This window comes from Lupinus angustifolius, chromosome LG02 (assembly GCF_001865875.1).
Source record: "Lupinus angustifolius cultivar Tanjil chromosome LG02, LupAngTanjil_v1.0, whole genome shotgun sequence".
NCBI lineage: Eukaryota > Viridiplantae > Streptophyta > Magnoliopsida > Fabales > Fabaceae > Lupinus > Lupinus angustifolius.
In genome coordinates, this window is record NC_032010.1 from 20,611,830 (window position 1) to 20,632,319 (window position 20,490).

At 31.8% G+C, this 20,490-nt stretch overlaps 1 protein-coding gene across 2 annotated transcripts; it reads right to left on the bottom strand.

The window, feature by feature from the left end:
• Positions 2,672-8,601, bottom strand: LOC109338586 (phosphoglycerate mutase-like protein 1). 2 transcript variants are annotated; one of them, XM_019575864.1, is made up of 10 exons: positions 7,629-7,645; positions 7,459-7,527; positions 6,854-6,961; positions 6,456-6,535; positions 5,439-5,601; positions 4,672-4,746; positions 4,482-4,570; positions 3,816-3,935; positions 3,171-3,215; positions 2,672-3,088 (listed from the first exon to the last, which is right to left on the bottom strand). In XM_019575864.1, exons 2-10 carry the CDS (start codon positions 7,516-7,518, stop codon positions 2,974-2,976), a joined length of 855 nt encoding a protein of 284 aa, XP_019431409.1. In that variant the 5' UTR covers positions 7,519-7,527; positions 7,629-7,645; the 3' UTR covers positions 2,672-2,973. The 2 variants fall into 2 exon arrangements, with proteins under 2 accessions (XP_019431409.1, XP_019431406.1); XM_019575861.1 differs by lacking the exon at positions 7,629-7,645 and adding an exon at positions 8,505-8,601 and having other exon boundaries at positions 2,678-3,088; positions 7,459-7,520.

Consider the following 20,490-nt stretch of genomic DNA (forward strand, 5'->3'; position numbering starts at 1 on the left):
TTTATTTAATAATTATTTTATATATTAATTATTAAAAAATATATTTAAACCTACAAAGACATTAAGTATTCATACATACTCGTTACCAACAAATACTATAAATATGGGATGGAAATGCACTAACTAAATTCCACTTTGTTGTCATCTCTAATCACATAGAAGTTGAACTCACAATGAATGGTATAATCTAGAGTGAGTCGTTTATTAACAATACAATGTAATGATTTTTTTAAGTTATTATCTGTTATAAAATTTACATGCTAATGATATTAACTTTTTAGTGTAATATTTATAACAGTTAGTATAAAGATTTTTATATAATCAATTTACCATTCATTTATATTATTTTTTTAAGAACTGATGATGAGTAAATATAAATGGTGGATAATACAATAAAATCATATAAAACTCATATATTATGATGTATTAATTTTTTTGTTGTTGTTAGTTTTAATAAACAGATACATACGAAATAACATATGGTTTTCACTAACTTCGTTGGTTTGGACCAATAAGCCGCTTGTTATTCCCACCACATCAAAAGGGAATCCTCTCCAATACTGGATAGGATGATGATATATGTCAAAAAATTCTTTCTAATAATTATAATTTTATATTATTTTTAAATAAAAAATAAATAAATAAAATTTTAAAAAATTTCAGCCACGTGTTTGAGTAATAGTCTCTTCATTACTAGAGAGGGGTTAAACTCAACCACAAAACACAGGTAACACGACCCAATACACCACAAGAGTTCTATGACCAGGAGTCTGACACAATTTTTTTTTGGATGTAAGTCTGAGACATTCTTTTTGTTCTTATTATTCTTTTTTGTTCTTATTTTTTAGAAGTGACTCTGACACATTCTTGATAAACTTGTCTTAGTTGTTTGAGATCATTATTTTCATGACTGAAAAAATTACAAATATATTGATTCTAATAGGTTTGCATTTTCATATTCTTGAAAGAAAAATGATCAGTGGACAATATCTGTCCCAACAATTGAACAACAAATGTACCTTTTGTGACTGAATCCTCTATTGATGCTGCATTGTTGGTGCTGTTTCATGTGGGTGAGTACCCGACACACATTTTCTGTCTCAAAAAGTGTGACATTTTATATGCTATTTATTTGGTTGATCAGAAAAATACTTTATGATTAAATTTTAAACTTAAGTTAATATTTTTCAATCAATCAAAACAAGTGTCACATGGAGTAACAACTCTTTTGGTACAACTGATGTTGACACGTGAGAACCCATGCTTAGATGTATATATTTTTTTTATTTGACTTTGACTAAATAAATAATTGATTAATTAATTACTATATTAGTTTGACTTTTATTTATGACTAATCTATCAGACAATCACTGCCACGTACCCAACTCTGCTTTTCAAGAGTCATATTTTAAATTAGTGACCATCTATCTTCAAAAAATTGTTATTGAAAAATATGTTAAACTATTTTTAGAGTTCAAACTTCTTTTAAGAAATATGTCAAATGTCAAAAATTATGGTTTATGAATATTAAATTGCATTATATTTTTATTCATCCTTTTCTTATAGTTTAAAAATGTCAAACATTATAATATTGATAAACTTAAAAATACTTTAAGGAGAGATTTATAAAAAAATAGGAAATTTTTAAATGGGATATATGGCCTGGTAGGCTGGTATATATACATATATGTTCACTATTAAGTGATGTGTTTCCAGGGGTGATAATTTATGTACTAGACTACTAGGGAAGAAGGAACGTGATATTGATATTGATTAATATCAATAGCACTGATGATAGGGAGAAAATAAGAATGCCACTCAGCATTGTAATCCTATTTGTTCTTGTCATAGCTTATAGTAATAAAATTATACAATAATAATAGTGCACGGCTAACTTCTAATTCATATTTCACAGTTTAATGTCTCAAAAAATAAGTTTGCAGAGCTATTTAGTGTAAAATTGACAAAAAAATGTATTTGCAAAAGAAGATTGTAATTTTTTAAAAGTAGTTTTCTGAAAGTTTTAGGTAGTTTTCCAAAGAATATGAGTCACTTATCCCTTTTCAAAAAATGATATATTTTACCCCAACACAAAATACTCTATCTAATAAATTAAGTGAATACATTTTAAGTATCTATGTAATAAATCAATGGATTATTAAATAAACAAATAAAATAATAATACATGTCTTATTTTGGTCATTTAATAAATTTGAGCTTAACTTGTCTATTCAATAATTGTATAAGTTAATCTTGTTGAATATATCGGAGGGAGCATGTGAAGACCCAAAAAACGTGTCAGTATGACTTTTCTTTTTCATGATGCTTTTTAGGGCGCAATGGAATAATTGAAACAACGAATTTTCTTATTTTTCAGTGGCACGCTAGTTCATGTAAAATAACATTATTACGTAGTAAGTTTAAGATAATAAAGTGGGTTTTTATTTGTACTACTAAAGGTATCCTTTCACCTTTTTTGGATAAGAAATTAATCCTTTTCAGGTTGTGTGACTGTTCCTCCAACAAGTGTCGCTTCTAAGAATCGAACTCTTGACCTTTTGGTCATCTTGGGAAATTAACAAAGCTTTACACAACTGGAACAATATGTGAACTTACTACTCGTTTAAATAATGGACTGATTCGATATTTTTTAATAGCCTTAGCAAGTACATGGATGTAAAATGTACATATCAGAGGAGAAACTGCGTGCAAATAAAATGTCTATTGTTCATACATGAATTTAGCAGTGATTAAACTTGGAGTGAACAATGTATTGTCACCTACATTAGTACGAATTTACTTGACCCCACTGAGAAAAGAAAGAATTTTAAAACTGCTTATGGAAATTGTTTGTTCGAAAAAAGAAAACATAAACTTTTGCCTGTGAATGCAACTAAGAAATCCTTATATTATTACTGAAGATAATTGCATCACTATACCAGAGTGCTAGTTATCACAGAAGGAACTAAACTCTTACTTGGTCAGATCCTGACCTGAAAGTTTATTGTCAGCAGTTTCACTGGGAAGATCAGGTCCACGAGGAATCTTGCCTGGATAGTTGGTACTTGATTCATTTGATCCAATCATACTGCAGATATAAAACTTGAATCAATTTTCTACATAACCTTGAATGTTATGTTATGTTATGTATTCTGCAAGTAAATGCTTACCCTTTATCAACAATAACCACTGAACGTAGCTCACAATTAGCAAAGCTGAAAAATAAGAAATACAAAAATGTTTATTAGCATGTATAGTGAAAGTTTAATACCTGTCAGGCTTGCTAACACTTAGTTAGATTAAAGGCTTTGAAAGTTAAACCATCTCCGTTAGGTTACATATACGTTGAGTTAGAACTTTCTTCAAATGTACTTTCCCTTCTCTTTCACCTTCCCTCATTTTTTTCATTAAAATGAATAATATTCTAAAAGGGTGAAGATACTTCCCAAATTAACCCCATAATAAATTTACAAAATAAAAATTAAATAAGATACGCGGAAGAAAAATACACGTATGTGGAGAGCAGACAAGGTATCATAAATAAACGAGTATACTCGACCTGAATTATTGTAAAACAACATATGAGCATAACAGACTGTGGAAGCCATGATTCTAAGAGGTTCTTTTATTTTTCTTTTAGTTTCTACATTTCCTACATTTTCTTTAATAATTGGAATCATTCCATCAGTTCTCATTAGACACATCAAAAAAGAGCACCTTATTATTTATTATTTCCAGCCTATATCAAAACCTGAAAATGATGCTGTTCAAAGTTCATCAATAAGGTTAGGCAATACTTCGAGACAAATGCTTACTGTGTACATATTTCACTCTTCACATTCGGGTGGCAATCATGTCCAAAAGCACGTAGTGTATTGAACAGAAAACTGCTGTGTGTAACAACTGCTATCTCCTTCTCTTTGCGTGTCCACAACCTGGACAAATAAGGAAAATTTGGGAAAAAGATTTAAGATCTTTGGTTAAAGCAATTATGTCAGTAGATGAGACTTGTAACTAATTGTCTACAGCATATTCAAGGTGGAAAAAGAAAAGAAGAAATGCAAGAACCATTAAAACTATCAAAATGACAACTTAAATTAATCTGAAGGCACAAACACTGGAAAAAAAGTACTTAGATCATGCAATGCAAAAGAAAAATGACACTGACCAAGAACACGAATCCCAATCTCTGAGAATGGCAGAAGGTCTTCATGAAGCCATGGTAAGGCCTCAAGAAACCCTATGTCAACCCAGTGTAATGGCACTATCACAGTGAAAAATAAAAAAAGGATAGATAAGTCTTAAGGTGATACAGTCCATTAAAAACTTTTCTTCTTGAACTTCAGTTATGGTAATATGAACCTTTATGTCAGTGTGCTAAACCTGTCTATTTCCTCGTTCGCTAGATAGGATTATTACTGTAGTTAAATATGCTTAGTTGTCGGCAAAATACATAGATATAACTGTTTAATCACACTCACCATTCCAAAAACTTCAGTCCCCTAGCAGCAACATCTTCTGTCTTTTCTCTAACATCAGGTATCCACAGCATGTCCTCATCACTTTCAATCTAATACAGTTTATAACAAGCATGCATCCCATTCAGCTAAATTTAATCATCTCCTAGAAACCAGTGCATCAGAACAATGTTAAACATAGTAACTTAATTACCAGTTGAAAACCAATTCCTGGAAACATATTCCGGTACTCACTGATGGTTCTTCTCTTATCACAAGGATGAACTCCCTGAATTTCAAAAAAATAAAGCGTCATAGAAATGGTTTTGTTTAGGGCAATGGTTAAGAAAACATAAATTGGGAAGTGATTTTAAAGTTATATATTTAATATATTAAGGAATGCATTTAGATTTCCAATGAAACTAATTTGTTTATAGCAAAACCAAATAAAACATATTGGTTTATATATCAAATGACACCCTAAACAGTAGAAGGGGAGATAAAGAATTTGATTGAAGTTTTCAAACTTCCTTTTCCTCCTCCTCGTTACCTAATCTAGTCACAAGCTGCAAGTTGATAAGCCACAGACATAAATGCAAAAAGTAGTAACTTCGACCATTGTTCAATCAAGAGACTTCAAAAAGGTTAGTCAGTGTAGATTATAAATTAATCCAATGGAGCCAAATGCCCGAATCCCCCACATAATATCTTATATAATGATCCAAAAATGACAAATGTAGGACTGTCTAAAAGACGGTGGAAATCAGTCAAAGATGAAATAACGTGAAGTAACAAAGGAACAAACAATACATGTAATTATTTTTATGTGGTCTATTTCTTAATTCCGGGTGCTGTGCAATCTTGGAGCTTTTAGGAACTATGAGAATTTAAGAAACCAAGGGAATGGTTGGTACAATAAGTTGATTCAATCATCAATATTAAATGCTACACAAAGTTCATCAAGTGGCATTTATTACATACCGTCTGCTCTCGGCAAAGCTCTACTGCTATAAACGGTGGGCAGTTCAAATTAGAAACTGCAGGATGATTACTCTGCCCAACATTTTCCGTCATCAAAGGACGTCCATTAGTCCCATTATTGAATGTTTCACCACCAAAGACTCCAACTGCTGTCTGCATGGTTCTGCAATACAATGATGAGCGATTTCAACTTCTGATATCCCAAACACAAAAGAATTCTTGTTTGCTCACTACTTTTTTAAACAAATTCTGCACGCATCCCATCATACTTCGCAAGATCAAGTAATTCATATCATCATCTAAAAGGTCAAACTCCATCTCAAGATAAATGCTTATACCAAATAACTCACATGTTAGACTTAAAATATATGGTAGATATCATTTATAGTCTTTCTTCATTTTTCTGAATTTTAAAAGGATTTGAAAACCACTTCCTAAAAGGCGTACATATTACATTCAATACAGAAACTAAATTAGTATTTGAAAGACATTACAAAACCAGCAGTAGAGAAATAAAGACATACATCTACAAGATAAATAAGCATAAACAAAAGGTAATTTCAGATATTTTCACAAATTAGGTCGATATTTATGTTCAATAGGTTTCAAGCCAAGAGTCATAAAATATGTTGCAAGAGAAAACTTAGAGTGAGTTCATCCATGGATAGTCAATAAGAAATTTCAGTTTTAAAAAAACGTCATCCTGTTAACTACAGTAATTCTATCCCAATTTCTGGTGTTTTATCTTACAGTTATCTGATGCAGGCTATCCAGCCCTTGATTTGTAAAGAACTTTTCATACATCTTATACGTATTTTTTTGTTTTAGTAATGATACATAGCACATATTCTTTCAACTCACAACACCACAAGTATCATAATCAGGTTGGTTAAGTAAATATTTCCGACCTTGTTCACATATAAAATTTCAATAAGAAATGGTGAAAGAAGTAACAGACTCAACAAACTGAAACTAATATGAGTCTTGCCAGAATTCTAAATTACAATAAAGTTATACCTTAACAAGGGGGAAACTATAACTAGTTCAACTCTTCTGGAAAGTCCACTTGCCTTAACATGATTTCGCAGATTTCCAACCTGTCATAGAGCCACAAACATTCCACCATGGCATTTAGAGAACGAAATCATTGCCTAAGCAAAACTGGGGAAAGAAATAGCTAGAGATAGATCTATGCTAGGAAAAGACACCAATTGAACAATTGTTTCTATGATAAGGAATCAAATTATGGAAATGCCAGGGCAAAATATCGATACCAATTTCTACATAAAGTCTGAAACATCCATGAATTATCATCTTAATAATTGTAGTCTCTTCAAGAAGGATGTCCACATAACAAAAAAAAAATCAGAAATACTTGGGAACATGACATTATAATAATTTTGACTAGCAATTACCTGCTCCCAGCCGAGAGGGGTTAGGTGTGCATCAAAAAAATCATAAGACTTGTATGCATCATGGTTCTTCTCTCCTTCTACATTGTGAACCCCTTGGGCATGCCTAACCTGTATACAACCTTTGATTGTAAGACATCAATGATGTAGAAAGTAAAGCACATGATGATCTAAACAACTGGGATATAACATACTCCAGCATACAAACTTCGAATTTCTGTACTTATGCAATAACACATTTCAACCTAAAAAATATCATAGTTAAGGAATTTAGTCTGTACCAACTAAATTTCATGCATTACCTATTCTTTCTGAAGATCATGTTGTTTGAAAGTTCATCTTTATAACAAAAAATAGTGGTTCAGTGCATGAAGCTCCCACTTAATGGGGTATGGGGAGAGTCTGTTTCTAGAATTTGAATATGTGATCTATCATCACTAAGCAATAACCTTAGTGTTGCAGAATCTTTATAAATTCAGATAAAATGAGATAATCATTTAGGACTAGTCAATGTATAAAATCAAAGGCAAGTTAAGAAAATAAAATGTTAAGTCCCATCATTAGACAAGGAAAATAAAAATCTGCTTCAAGGATAAATTGGCACAAACCAGGTGAATAGTTTTGCAACGGTGCAATGGATAGAGAGTTTGACCTGCAGTGGCATCCATACCTGCAGTGTCACGAAGGAAAATAAAAAAAAGGCATGATTTAATATAAGGTATCACTAAAACAGAGTTGTGAAAAAGTAAAACTGCAATACAATAGTTAATTAAGTTAAATAGACAAACTAAGTGCAAAATCATATTCCACAAAATCTAGAACAAAAGAACAAGTTTGACAAGTTATTGTTTGTGCCAAAGTAAAGATTCATAGTATCAACTTTTGCAACTCGTGAAAAGAGCATAAAGTCATAACAGTTGCAAAGCAAAAGCAATAATAGATGCAGAGAAAAGGAGAATCTATCTCAGCATATTATAGCATATGCTTCACAACAAGGATCATTGTTGTAACACAGTCTTCTAAACAATTATACGTGGATCTAAATTACATTGGTCTACATATTTTTTTATTCATTCATATTCCATCTAATAATATAAATCAATTTACAAACAAATATTTTAAAGATAATATAAAAAAATGGAGACAACAAGGTTCAATGTTATAAATCAATTTATAAAAAGGAAACACTAAAGAATAAAGTGGATTTGAATAAAATCTTCATGTTCAACAATCACTACAAAAATAAACGTAGTGAAACAGAGATTCAACTGTATTCGTGTGACGAAAAACGCTTAAAAAGTTGCGAACGAAACCACGAGTTTCCAAAATCTGAAGAAATCATAAAATTCTTGAATATGATGTATCTAATCTAAAAAAACCGCTGGTTATAAACTGATTCGAAATGAAGTAGATCAACAGAAAAACTAGCGCTATCAATCAGTGCATAGATTTGATATACATAAAACGGAAACGAACATTTCTTAAAATAAAAACACATTAATCATTAGATCCATCGTAAAACGAATCGCTCAATTCAATCCAAAACAGAGGTAATATATACACAAGCGAATAAATCAAAATCAAACGAAGTTTTAACGCGAAGGTAATGGATTTGTAGGAAAATCAATAAAGACGTGAATAGAAATTGACATGCCAGAATAGTGAAAAAGAACGCAAAGAGAGAGTGGTTGTAAAGGAGGGAGAGGAGCATGAGGAACAAGGTGAAGCTTTAAAAGTTTTAATATAGAAAGTGGGGGACAAAAGTGGAATTCAATGAAAAGTACGATCACGTGGAGTAAGTTTTGATTTATTAATTAGTGCGACTTTTAAAAAAATTATTTGCATGGTGTATTTTGTAGGAACTCGGACGTCAGCAAGCACTAGTTATCTTTTTAATTTTATTTTTAAAAATCAGATTAAATAGGAGGTTCATGTTTTTAGTGAACACTAAGTTCGTTTTTAATAAATTCGAATTACCATTAAAGTCTCTAATTTTTAAATATAGACCAACATTGGTGATTTCATGTGGTTCGATATGATTATGTTGCGACTCATAGTGACTATATCATTGTGATTCGGTGTTACACCGTAATTGTGGGTGATATGATTGTGGCCGTCACCATAACCGCATTATTACGACTGTATCATGTGATGCGCAATTTGAAACGTTGATTTATTATGTAAAAGATTAAGAATTTGAATTGAAGAAAAGAAAGTGTTTTTAGATCCAATTATGATGCAAACTCCGAACTTGTTTCTAGAGAGGTTTATTCCTAATAAGGTTGTACTTGACCAAAGCCATGTTGGTATTTTACCTTGTCTAGAAATCCCAAAGAGATTAAGAATTTGTAAGTTTGACATGTTTTTGAGGCAACTTCATGAAATTATGTTGGTTAAATTTTTGGATGGGAGTTCTATTTTGGTAACGTGTTTGTATGTGTTGGAGCGGAAGACCCATGAAGAAAATATAATAGAGAAAATAATACCGAGAATTTAATGTGGTTCAGCAATTTGTCTACATCCACAGCTGAAGAGCTACAAGGATTATTCCCTATGATAAAAGAGAACTACAAATGTTTCACTCACTTCCCAAAACCCAAGTACACCCAATTTCACTTTCACTCAAGTATTTCTCACATAATTAGAACAAGAGAACAAGAAGAGAGAATATGCACTAAGCTAAGTATTTGGTGTGTCTTACAATAACATGAAACACTCCTATTTATAGTCAAAGCTCTTGAAGATTATGTGGCCAAAGGGAAAAGAGCATTAATATTAGTTTCACCAAAGCCACTTCTTTTTACTTGGCTATAAATTCTCTCTTTCTTCAAGATGATCTTTAGCCACTTCTTATTTTTTTGCTTGGCTCGAGTCCAGACAATGTCTGAACTTGGTAGTTGGATATGGCTTCGTCATCATGTCCGTCGGATTATCTGCAGTGAGTATTTTCTCTACTCTAACAACTCATTTCTTCACTATGTCTCTGATAAAGTGCATCTGAACATCAATATGCTTAGTTCTTTCATGATACATGGATTCTTTGTAAGATGTATAACACTTTGACTATCACAATAGATGGTTGTTTCTTCGAGTTGTATACCCAACTCTTCAATTAGACCTTTCTCCCACTTTTGTTACTGCGATGTACTTTGCTTCAGTTGTAGACAAAGCAACAATTGATTGTAGTGTTGCTTTCCAACTAATAGTAAAACCACACAATGTAAAGACATATCTGGTGAGCGATCTTCGCTTATTTAGATCTCCAGCATAATTCGAGGCAACATATCTAGTGATCTTGTTTCCAATATCTTTGACTTTACCATACAAAAGTCCTATATTTGTGGTACCTTTCAGGTAGCGCATAATCCATTTCATAGTCTTCTAGTGAACTTTACCATGAATTGCCATATATTTTGCTTACAACACTTACTACATGAACAATATCTGGTCTAGTGCACACCATGTCATACATGAGACAACCAACGACACTAGCATAAGGTACACTTGACATCTTCTCTTTTTCATTCTCAGTTTGTGGACACAAGGCCATTGAAAGTTTGAAATGAGTCGCCAATGGGGTAGTGAGTGGTTTAGCATTTTGCATGCCAAAGCGTTCCAACACTTTCTCAATGTACTTCTTTTGTGACAGAAAAAGTGTTCCCTCTTTTCTATCCCTCTGAATCTCCATTCCCATAATTTTCTTTCCAGCTCCTAAGTTTTTCATTTCAAACATTGAGCTCAATTGAGCTTTCAAGTTTCTAATTTCTCACATGTTCTTACATGCAAGCAACATATAAAATCAAATATATGATTGACTTATTTGCAAGCTTCTTGTAGTAGACGCAACTATTATGTTCACTTCTGGAATATCCATTTTCAAGCATGAAAGTGTCAAATCGTCGATACCATTGTCTAGAAGATTTTTTTAGGCTATATAAAGATTTCTTCAGCAAGCATACATAATCTTTCATCCCTTGAACTTCAAATCCTTCAGGTTGTTCCATGTAGATTTGTTCCTCCAACTCACCATGCAAGAATGTCGTTTTGACATCTAGTTGCTCAAGTTCTAGATCAAATTGAGCTACAATTGCAAGTAGGACGCAAATAGAGCTATGTTTTACCACATGAGAGAAAACTTCATTGAAATCAATGCTTTCTCTTTGTGTAAAACCTTTTGCCACTAATCGCGCCTTGAATCTTGCATATTCAACCCTAGGGATTCCTTCCTTCTTCTTAAACACTCGTTTGCATCCAACAATCTTTTGAGCCTTCAGCCGCTTCACAAGAACCCAAGTATGATTCTTGTGAAGGGACTCAATTTCCTCTGTCATGGCATAAATCCATTTGGAAGCTTCTTTGTTATTGATAGCTTCTTCATATGACTGTGGTTCACAATTACTGATAATATCAGCAACATTTAGAGCGTATGACACCTGATCAGCATACCCATACTTTTCTGGAGGTTTCATATGTCTCATTTGCATGTCCCTAGCCACCTGATAATATTGTAATTGGGAGTTATCATTATCAGTGCATGCATCATGGACTTCTTCTTGATCAAGTGTTTTTTCTTTTGTTGACTCCACCTCAAACTCCACCTTCTCCAAGATATTAGGATCTTCATTTTCACTTGATGACTTTATATGAAGCTTTCACATTTCAGCTTCATTAAAAGTAACATCTCTACTAATAATGCACTTTCTTTTCTCTGGCCACCATAACTTATATCCTTTCATACCATCAGGATATCCAAGAAAAATGCATTTCAATGCTCTTGGATCAAGTTTTCCTTCTTTGTTATGAGCATATACAGAACAACCAAATATCCTCAAATTTTCATAATTTGTCGGAATACTCAACCACATATATTCTGGAGTTTTGAAACCAATGGTCGTTGATGGACATTTGTTGATCAAGTAACAAGTTGTACGGACAGCTTCCGCCCAAAATTCTTTTGGCAATCCAACATTTCACAACATACATTTTGTCCTCTCAAGTAAGGTTCTATTCATTCGTTCTGCAAGTCCATTTTGTTGTGGAGTGTGTCTCACGGTATAATGTCTGACAATGTCGTGATCCTTGCAAAAATTTCTAAATTCTCTGCTACAAAATTCTAGACCATTGTCAGTTCTCAGTCTCTTGATCTTTCTCCCGGTTTGCTTTTCGATCAAGGTTTTTCACTGTTTGAATTTGACAAATGCTTTACTTTTGTGTTTCAAAATGAAAATTCACATCTTCCTTGAATAATCATCAATGAATGTTAACACGTATCTACTACCACCATGAGAAGGTACTTGGGAAGGACCCCACAAGTCAGAATGTATATAATCTAATGTGCCTATTGTTCGATGAACTGCAGCATTAAATTTTATCCAATATTGCTTTCCGAAAATACAATGTTCACAAAAGTCTACCTTCCTGACTTGTTGACCACATAGTAATCCTTGTTTTGCCAAATCGGCTAGACCTTTTTCACTGACATGGCCCATGCTTAGATGCCATAGTTTGGTGACATCAGAATTAGATGTTGAGGAGACAACAACAACAGGCATGATTGTATTTCCTTGTAACATATAGAGACTATTCTCTTTCTTTAATTTCATTACAACCATAGCGCCTTTAGATATTCTCATAGCTCCACCTTCACCTTTGTAGCTATAACCTTAAATCCAGTGTTCCCAAGGAAATCATATTTTTCTTCAATTCTAGAATATGCCTTACATATTTCAACGTCCTTACGATTCCGTCGAACATCTTGATTCTAATTGTGTCAATGTCGATGACCTTGCAGGGAGCATAATTTCCCAAAAGGACCTTGGAGTGAGCATAATTTCCCAAAAGGACCTTGCCCCATCTAAGAGTTGGTAAGTGGAAAACCAATCCTTAATGGGACACATGTGATATGAGCATCCAGAATCAAGTATACATTCATCTTTTGAGTCGTGCTCTGAGACTATTAGTGCATCTGCACTATCATAGCCATTTGCTACAGCTGCATCTCCATATTCATAAATCTTTTCCTTGCCTTTGTGCTCTGGGCAATTCTTTTTTATATGCCCCTCCTTGTAATAGTGAAAGCATTTATACTTTCTAGGTTTTGCTTTAGACTTGGACCTAGATTTTCCTCTTTCACCAAATTGATTTCGCTTCTCTATTCTTCCTCTAGCAAAAAGACTATCACCTGAGCCTTCAGATCTCGAATCTTATACTTTTTCCTTCAGTTCTTTCGAGTGTAACGTCGCCTTTACTTCGTCCAAGGTCAGATCTTATCGACCATACATCATGGTGTCGATGAAGTGCACGTAAGAACTTGGAAGGTAACATAGTAGAAGAATTGTTTGGTCTTCATCTTCAATTTTAACATCAATATTCTTTAGATCAAGAATAATTTTGTTAAATTCATCTAGATGATCTTTTATGAGCTTTCCTTCCTGCATTTGAACATTATATATTTTTTCTTCGAATACAACCTGTTGGTGAGTGACTTCGTCATGTACAAGCTTTCCAACTTCAACCATAATGAAGTAGCTGTAGTTTCATCTGACACTTCTCGTAGAACTTCATCTCCCAAGCACAATAAAATTGCACTATGTGCTTTTTCCAAGTTTGCATCTTCCTCGTCCTCAGTCAGACTCTCTGGTAACTTATTTCTACCTTCCAAGGCTTTGCCCAAGCCTTTATGAACTAGTAAAGCTTTCGTATTCAATCGCCAAAGGTTGAAATCATTTTCTCCATTAAATTTCTCCAAATCAAATTTAGCACTCACCATGATAATCGTATACCGGAACAACATTGTAGTCCATGAACATACACCAGGAAAGTTCCCAAGAAAGAGAGGTGAGTCTTAATAGACAGCTTAAATATCAGGTCTTTCCTAAGACAAAACTTTCCTAGACATGCACTTTCACACTATTATACCTTTCCAGTAACAAGAACAATTCTTTTCTGATATGTAAGATCAGACAATGCTGTGAATACAGAGCATACTAAGAATTTTATTTTAGATCGCACGACCTAGCATGCAAGAGCTCTACGAGCTTTGATACCAGTTTGTTAGAGCGGAAGACCCATGGAGAAAATATAATAGAGAAAATGACACCGAGAATTTAATACGGTTCGACAATTTGCTACGTCTACAGTTGAAGAGCGACAAGGATTATTCCACTAGGATAAAAGAGAACTACAAGTGTTTCACTCACTTCCCAAAACCCAAGTACACCCAATTTCGCTCTCACCCAAGTATTTCTCACATAATTAAAACAAGAGAACAAGAAGAGAGAATATGCACTAAGCTAAGTATTTGGTGTGTCTTACAATGGCATGAAATACTCCTATTTATAGTCAAAACTCTTGAAGATTATGTGGTCAAAGGGAAAAGAGCATTAATGTTGGTTTCACCATAGACATTTATTTTTACTTGGCTAGAAATTCTCCCTTTTTTAAGATGATTTTTAGTTACTTCTTTTTTTGTTTGGCTCAAAAAAGTCTTTTCATTATCTTTTTCTTTTAGCCAATATTCAATAGTATGAATAATTGGAAGTTTGAAACCAAGTGGAAGAGTTGAAGCCAGAGAGAGATATGAAAGCCTTTGATGCTAACTCATAGTCTCCATTATTATTGTTGTTGCATGAAGATTGCACTTGAGAAAATAGATAAATTGATCTTTGAAATTAGGATGCCAGTTTCTGTCTTTCAAGTTTTAATTGTTTTGGTCTTCTAGAATTTTGAAGATAGTTTTATGTTTTTTGGGATACAACACTAACCTTAGGGTAATTTTGCCATTTTAAAAGTAATAATAGTTCTCATGTTTTAGTTTCTTCCAACTCCGATATCATATATATAAAAAATCGGCTTATTTTACCATATGAGTTGGTGGGAAATTTTTTTAATCAAATGTTTAGTGTGTGAATATTTAATAATACAACTTTGTATGTATTTGATAGTGATAATTTTGTTGCAATAATAATTTTTTCATGACTCTAATATGATTGTTTTGATTAAAGATGATAGTTATGTATCCTGCTCTACTCATATTAGTTCTATTAGTAAATGGATGATATATATAGTTGTTAAAAGTATATTGGTCGTTACTTTTTATGGTTTCCATATATAAATTATTATATCCTCTTTCTAATTGAATTATTAAGAAATATTATTTAAGTAACAACTCTTTATTTATATTTTTTTTATTCTTCTTTTTTTAAGCACACTTTGTTTAAATAAGTTTCTTTTCTTATATTTATTGTTTATAAAGAAGATTTATGCATGGTTAATTCTAAACTGTAACAGTAGTGTGTACTAGGATAAGGATTTGTTGTCTCAAATCCTATTTCAAAGCATGTCCTAGACTAATCTTATTATGTCATGTCAGTTAAAAAAAAATATATTCATAACTTTATTAATTTTGTTTCATTGTTATTGGACAGAGACATGGTTGAGAAGATGGTTGGAACAGCATATCGTGTAGCAAACCTCTGTAAATAAAGAAGAGTGATAAATTACCATGACACACAAAACAGGACAATACTCTTTGTCCCCATTTTCTTACATTTACCCTTCTTTTTTTCCTCTTCTTTTTTCTTCTTCTCTAAACAAGTAAAGCAATATTTTTTCTTAATGTTTTTTTGCTAGAAGGGGCTAAACAGCCGGAGACAAACAGAGAAAGATTTCCTCGTATTGTAGTAGTTGAATGGAAACAAACCAAGGAGTTACATCAAACACTTTATTACATGTGAAATTTATGACTAGTTAGAGTTTGTTTGGGAGTTGAATTTTGGAGTGGAAGAAAAGAAAATAAAGATTTGGAAATTATCCCACAAATATATTTCATAGCTCAAAGTCTTCAATTTCCCTTCTCTCCCTTTTAAAATTCAACTCTCAAACTGACGGTTAATCTTAATATGATTGGTTATATAACTAGTGGGCTAAAACTGAACACGTTCATGCCATTGTTCAGACTCGGTTGAGGAACATCAGACTTAACATCAATGCTTTATTACCGAGGACATGTGTTCCAAAGAGTATATCATTCTACCACTTTTGATTGGTCAAAAAATTTTATTTATCCAATTTTAAACTTTAATATATTTTTTCAAACAAACATAACTAATGGTATATAGAATAATATATTATATGAGACTTCAAATATGTTCCCTTTTATGATAGGTGTGAAGTTACTCTAATGTACTTGAGATTTGAGAATATAATGCAAGAAAAATAAAAGAAAGAAAACAACATTATGATGTTTTTATGATTTAAATACAAATGAAATGACATTTACTTTTACAAGTAAGTATAAAAGCAATAACTCAATATTATGTACTAACAAAAACAATTCATTATGGCAAAAAGTTTATCAATAATCATCATCCAAAAATTAATTCACTTCGTCCTTCAAAGATTTGATGACCATCAAATTAATTTATCAAAAAATTGTTTTCCCAACCAAATCTCTTAAACATCAAATGAGAGCATTTATATTCATTCTTGAGACTAATATGACAAGTATCTATCTAGAATGAAATGCTGGTTTCAAGACGAACTTGAGGACTATTTAGTGGCTAAAAAATTAGTTGGTATAAAAAATATTTCAATTACCCAAATGACATTTTTTAATACATCTTCACAATTGCTTTGTGTAGCATCTTCAAGAATGAGTCTAAGGTTTGTTAATAAAGAACAGATCATCTTTTCTTTGTGTGGTGACAATTCTACTTTCTAACTATGGAACGCACTATAAAAAAAATTCTGGTACATAAGACACTACAACTTTAAAAACATGGCCATGTAACTCTTTTCATGTGACATGTTGATTTTGACAGAGTTAGGTTCAAAATTATTATGCTTTCCACATTGGAGTTCCAAATTTGACGTGGACTTGGACCTAAAGCTATTTTCTCCTTTTAAAAGACCTCACAGGAAACTATAATTTGATTTTGTATCATGATGTTTCTGGGGCCGACACATTTTAAACCACACAACACTTAGGTCTATGTATGAAGAGTCATCAAGGTATTCATTTAATATATATCTATATTTATGTATTATTAGAGAAATAGTTTTCATAATGTATCATCGACATGTTAATTATCATTAATTATGAAATAAAAGTAATATGTATGATCATGTGAAAAATTTACACTTACGATGCATATGTAATGGTATGTTAGTTTATAAAATTCTATTTGAATAAATAGTTGTGTAGGTTAATAAAAATTTTATATTGATCTTAATTAACATAAGAAATAAAAGATAAATTCATTTATTTTTTATTCTAGGATCTAAATCTAAAGATTTCATATAATATCAGTGCATCATTTATTATTATATCTACTATTGTTGGCTTTTAAATAAAAGTAATATACATAAAAGATAGATAATGTATAGTTCAAAATTTTATATTAACGTTACATGAATATTAAACTCTTTACTTTAAATACACTAAAAATAAAACCAAATGATACACACAAATACCAATATCCACTCCTTTTTTATTTGCTCTCCAGCATGGTTTAGTTGTAAAAAAATATTTTTTTCATTTTATCATTCATTTGGCAATAACCTAAGATTTAATCCCCAATACGCCAAGAATGTGATGATTAAGGTGGTAGGGCAATTTTGCCACATTACAGCGTTGAAAGTGGTATAGTCACCTGGGAGAGTTTGAGTCGTCTTTATATATTACCCCAAATCAATTGTAGACCCCGAAACAATTGTAGAGTTTGCACTTAGTATATAATGAGTGGTTCTAAAGAAGCCAAATGCATGTTAGATGATGAATCATCTTCAAACCCCATTGGTCCTTTTAATTTCCTTTTATGTTATAACCTGAAAATGAAATGAACGCCCTTTCTTTTATGCGTGAGATAGACATGCGTCCACTCATTTCTTTAGCTTTCTATAATTAACTTGAGCAATTTTGTCACCTATCTGTCTTATTTGTGGACGTTGAATTAAATGTTATTTTATTTTTTATACCATTTATTTATTTTTAAATTATGTCGAAAGGGCCCGTTTTTTTTTCTTATTAGCAGCAAGTGTTCTTTTATTATGGTAAAGTATGGCCTGGTTGGGCTCTAGTAGGGTAGAGTCTTATTAAATGCTTCATGAGATCTATTTAATGGTATCTAAAAAAGTTTCTCATATTCAAGTTAGTATTTGAGAGAGTTATGAGAATATAGAGTGTAAGAGCAGTGACAGATCTAGATCCCTGGTCATAGGTACAAGTTGCAATAAATACAATGTTATTGAATTCGATTAGATTGACTGATCTAATCTAGAATGGACACCAAATTGGTTCAACTTGCTTAATTGATCGACTATGAACTAAAATCAGTAGGGATCCATTCGACTTAACTATTTTCCTCATAAAATTGGTAACTCGACCTATCTAACCAGTATCTTCAGCTTAATCAATCATTTTTTATAATGTCTAAAACTATTTGTGGCTTAAAATTGTCTTTTAAAATTATTTGCGGTTACCTTCAATTTATTTGTGGTTATGTTTATCATTATTAGAATTTCATTTGTCATTTTTTAGCTTACATTGCAACAAAACATAATTTGTTTAAATTATATTTTAAAATTATTTAACCGCTTTTGTTGCAGTCAAATTATAAAAAAACTATGTTATTTGACAATACTTTTAATTTATTTGTGGCATTTCATTATCGTAAAAAAAAAATTTATTTGTTTTCAATTAAGTATTTGTGTAATAATAATTTTTTTAAAACTGTAATATAAAATTATTAAATAATGTTAGATAATTTATAAAACTTTGATAATTTTTTAGGGTAAATCAATTTAACTACTCTAACTATTGAGTTTCTAATTTCATTATTGACTTAATAATTGATCGAAATGATGATTCATTTGAGTATAATAACATTGATTAAGTGATATAAAATTTTATATAATAACTAAGAAACATTGATACAATTTCATATTATTAAGAGATGCACTAAATATTGACTATAAATTTATTATGGAGAGGAAAATCATTTGAGGGTGTACACTTACACACCCTGGCATATGAATGCCTTCATCAATGTGTAAGAGTAAGTAAGAGAGAGTTAAGATAAAGAGTGTAGTTTCCTTATGGGAGAGTCCCCTATTCATAGTGGAGAGGTGCATAAAATATTCCTTAGCATATGTTGTTGGCCTAGCCAACCATCTAAACTATTCGGGCATATTCCAGACAAGCGGGGGTTGCTTTTCCCTTGTTGAACGACTCTAGCAAGTCTGTACCTTGTAAATAGTTGATTTATAGTTTGTGGTAGGTCGGGTAACTGTATTGTAAGTATGTCATTGTCGCCTGATAGAAAGTGGGTGCAGTGTGAAGGTGGCATGCAACTTGTGACAAAGGTCTGTGTTGTTCAGACAATGTGACAGAGGTTTGTGTTGTTCAGACAAAGTGTGACAAAGGTCTGTGTTGTTCAAACGAATGGCATAAGTGGTTCATGTATTGTTGTTTGGATCTTGTTCGATCAACGACGTATCTTCCTGAATTGTCCAATCAAGATCCAAAATTGTTAGAATTGGCCCACCTTGTCCGATCCTAGGTTGACAACTATCCTTCTAGTTCGACCATGAGATGTCTTTTATGCTCCATTTGGTTGGAGGGGGAAGAAAGTAAGAAATGAGAAATATGTGAGAAAAAGAGTGAAAAGAGAGAAAAAGAGTGAAGTTTTATGTTGTTTAGTTGTATAGAAAAAGAAGAGAGAAATATAATTTTACTCCCTCACCATTCCTCTCTCATTTTCTCTTTAAATGAGAGAAGAAAGAATTTTGGTGGACCCCACCTTAATTTTTACTTTCTCTTTTCAACCAAATGAGAGAAAGAAGTTATTTCACTTCAATTTCTCTCATCTAATTCTCTTTCTCCTCTCTTTCTCTTCTATCAAATAAAGACTTTAGACCGGAATAGAATAACAAGATAATCATAATCAAAGTATGATTATTTTTCTAGACTCTAACAACTAATTCATTCTAGTTTAACTTAGGCACCCCTCTGCCTACTACAAGGATGGAGGATTGGTCCCCTCCTAAAATTTATTTTAAAAGGTCCATTTCTGAGTAGATTTTTAGAATATAATGAAAGGAAGGAAAATACTTAAAAGTTATGAAACATATTTAAAAATTGATTATGAAGTTTTCCTTTTTAATTCATTTATCTTTAAAACTCAATTCATAAATGAATCCTTAAGTGATCAAACTTAAACATATTAATAAAAAAACAGGTTGGGATCCAACTTACTTATCAGGTCATAGAGGAAAGACCTATTTAAGGAAACAAGACTCTTCCAACGATATTATTTTTATTGGTAATACTCAAAATCGAATCTTTACTCAAATATCAATTGACTTATCAAAGGGGCCAGTTTATTCTAATAAGTTGTGCACTAATAATTTTTATAAAAAAATTCTCTCCATGTAATTCAAGTTAGGAATAGTGGAGTTATGTAAATTTGCACAAAATATAAAGATTAAATTCAAAAGATAAACTATCAGGGTAAGGTAATTGAGGAGAAATTAATAAGAGAGTAGACTCATTCTACTAAAAATTAATTTGTTTTAGGTTAAGGAGGTAATATTGATGAAGAGACAAAAAAGAATAAAAATATGTATATGTAACTTTCGTC

Coding starts and splice junctions, on each gene's coding strand:
- LOC109338586 (XM_019575864.1), bottom strand. CDS start 7,518: ATGGATGCCACTGCAGGTCAAACTCTCTATCCATTGCACCGTTGCAAA. Junction 6,962..7,458: donor GTTGCAAAACTATTCACCTG/GTTTGTGCCAAT, acceptor GGTTGTATACAG/GTTAGGCATGCCCAAGGGGT. Junction 3,936..4,481: donor GGACTGAAGTTTTTGGAATG/GTGAGTGTGATT, acceptor TTATTTGTCCAG/GTTGTGGACACGCAAAGAGA.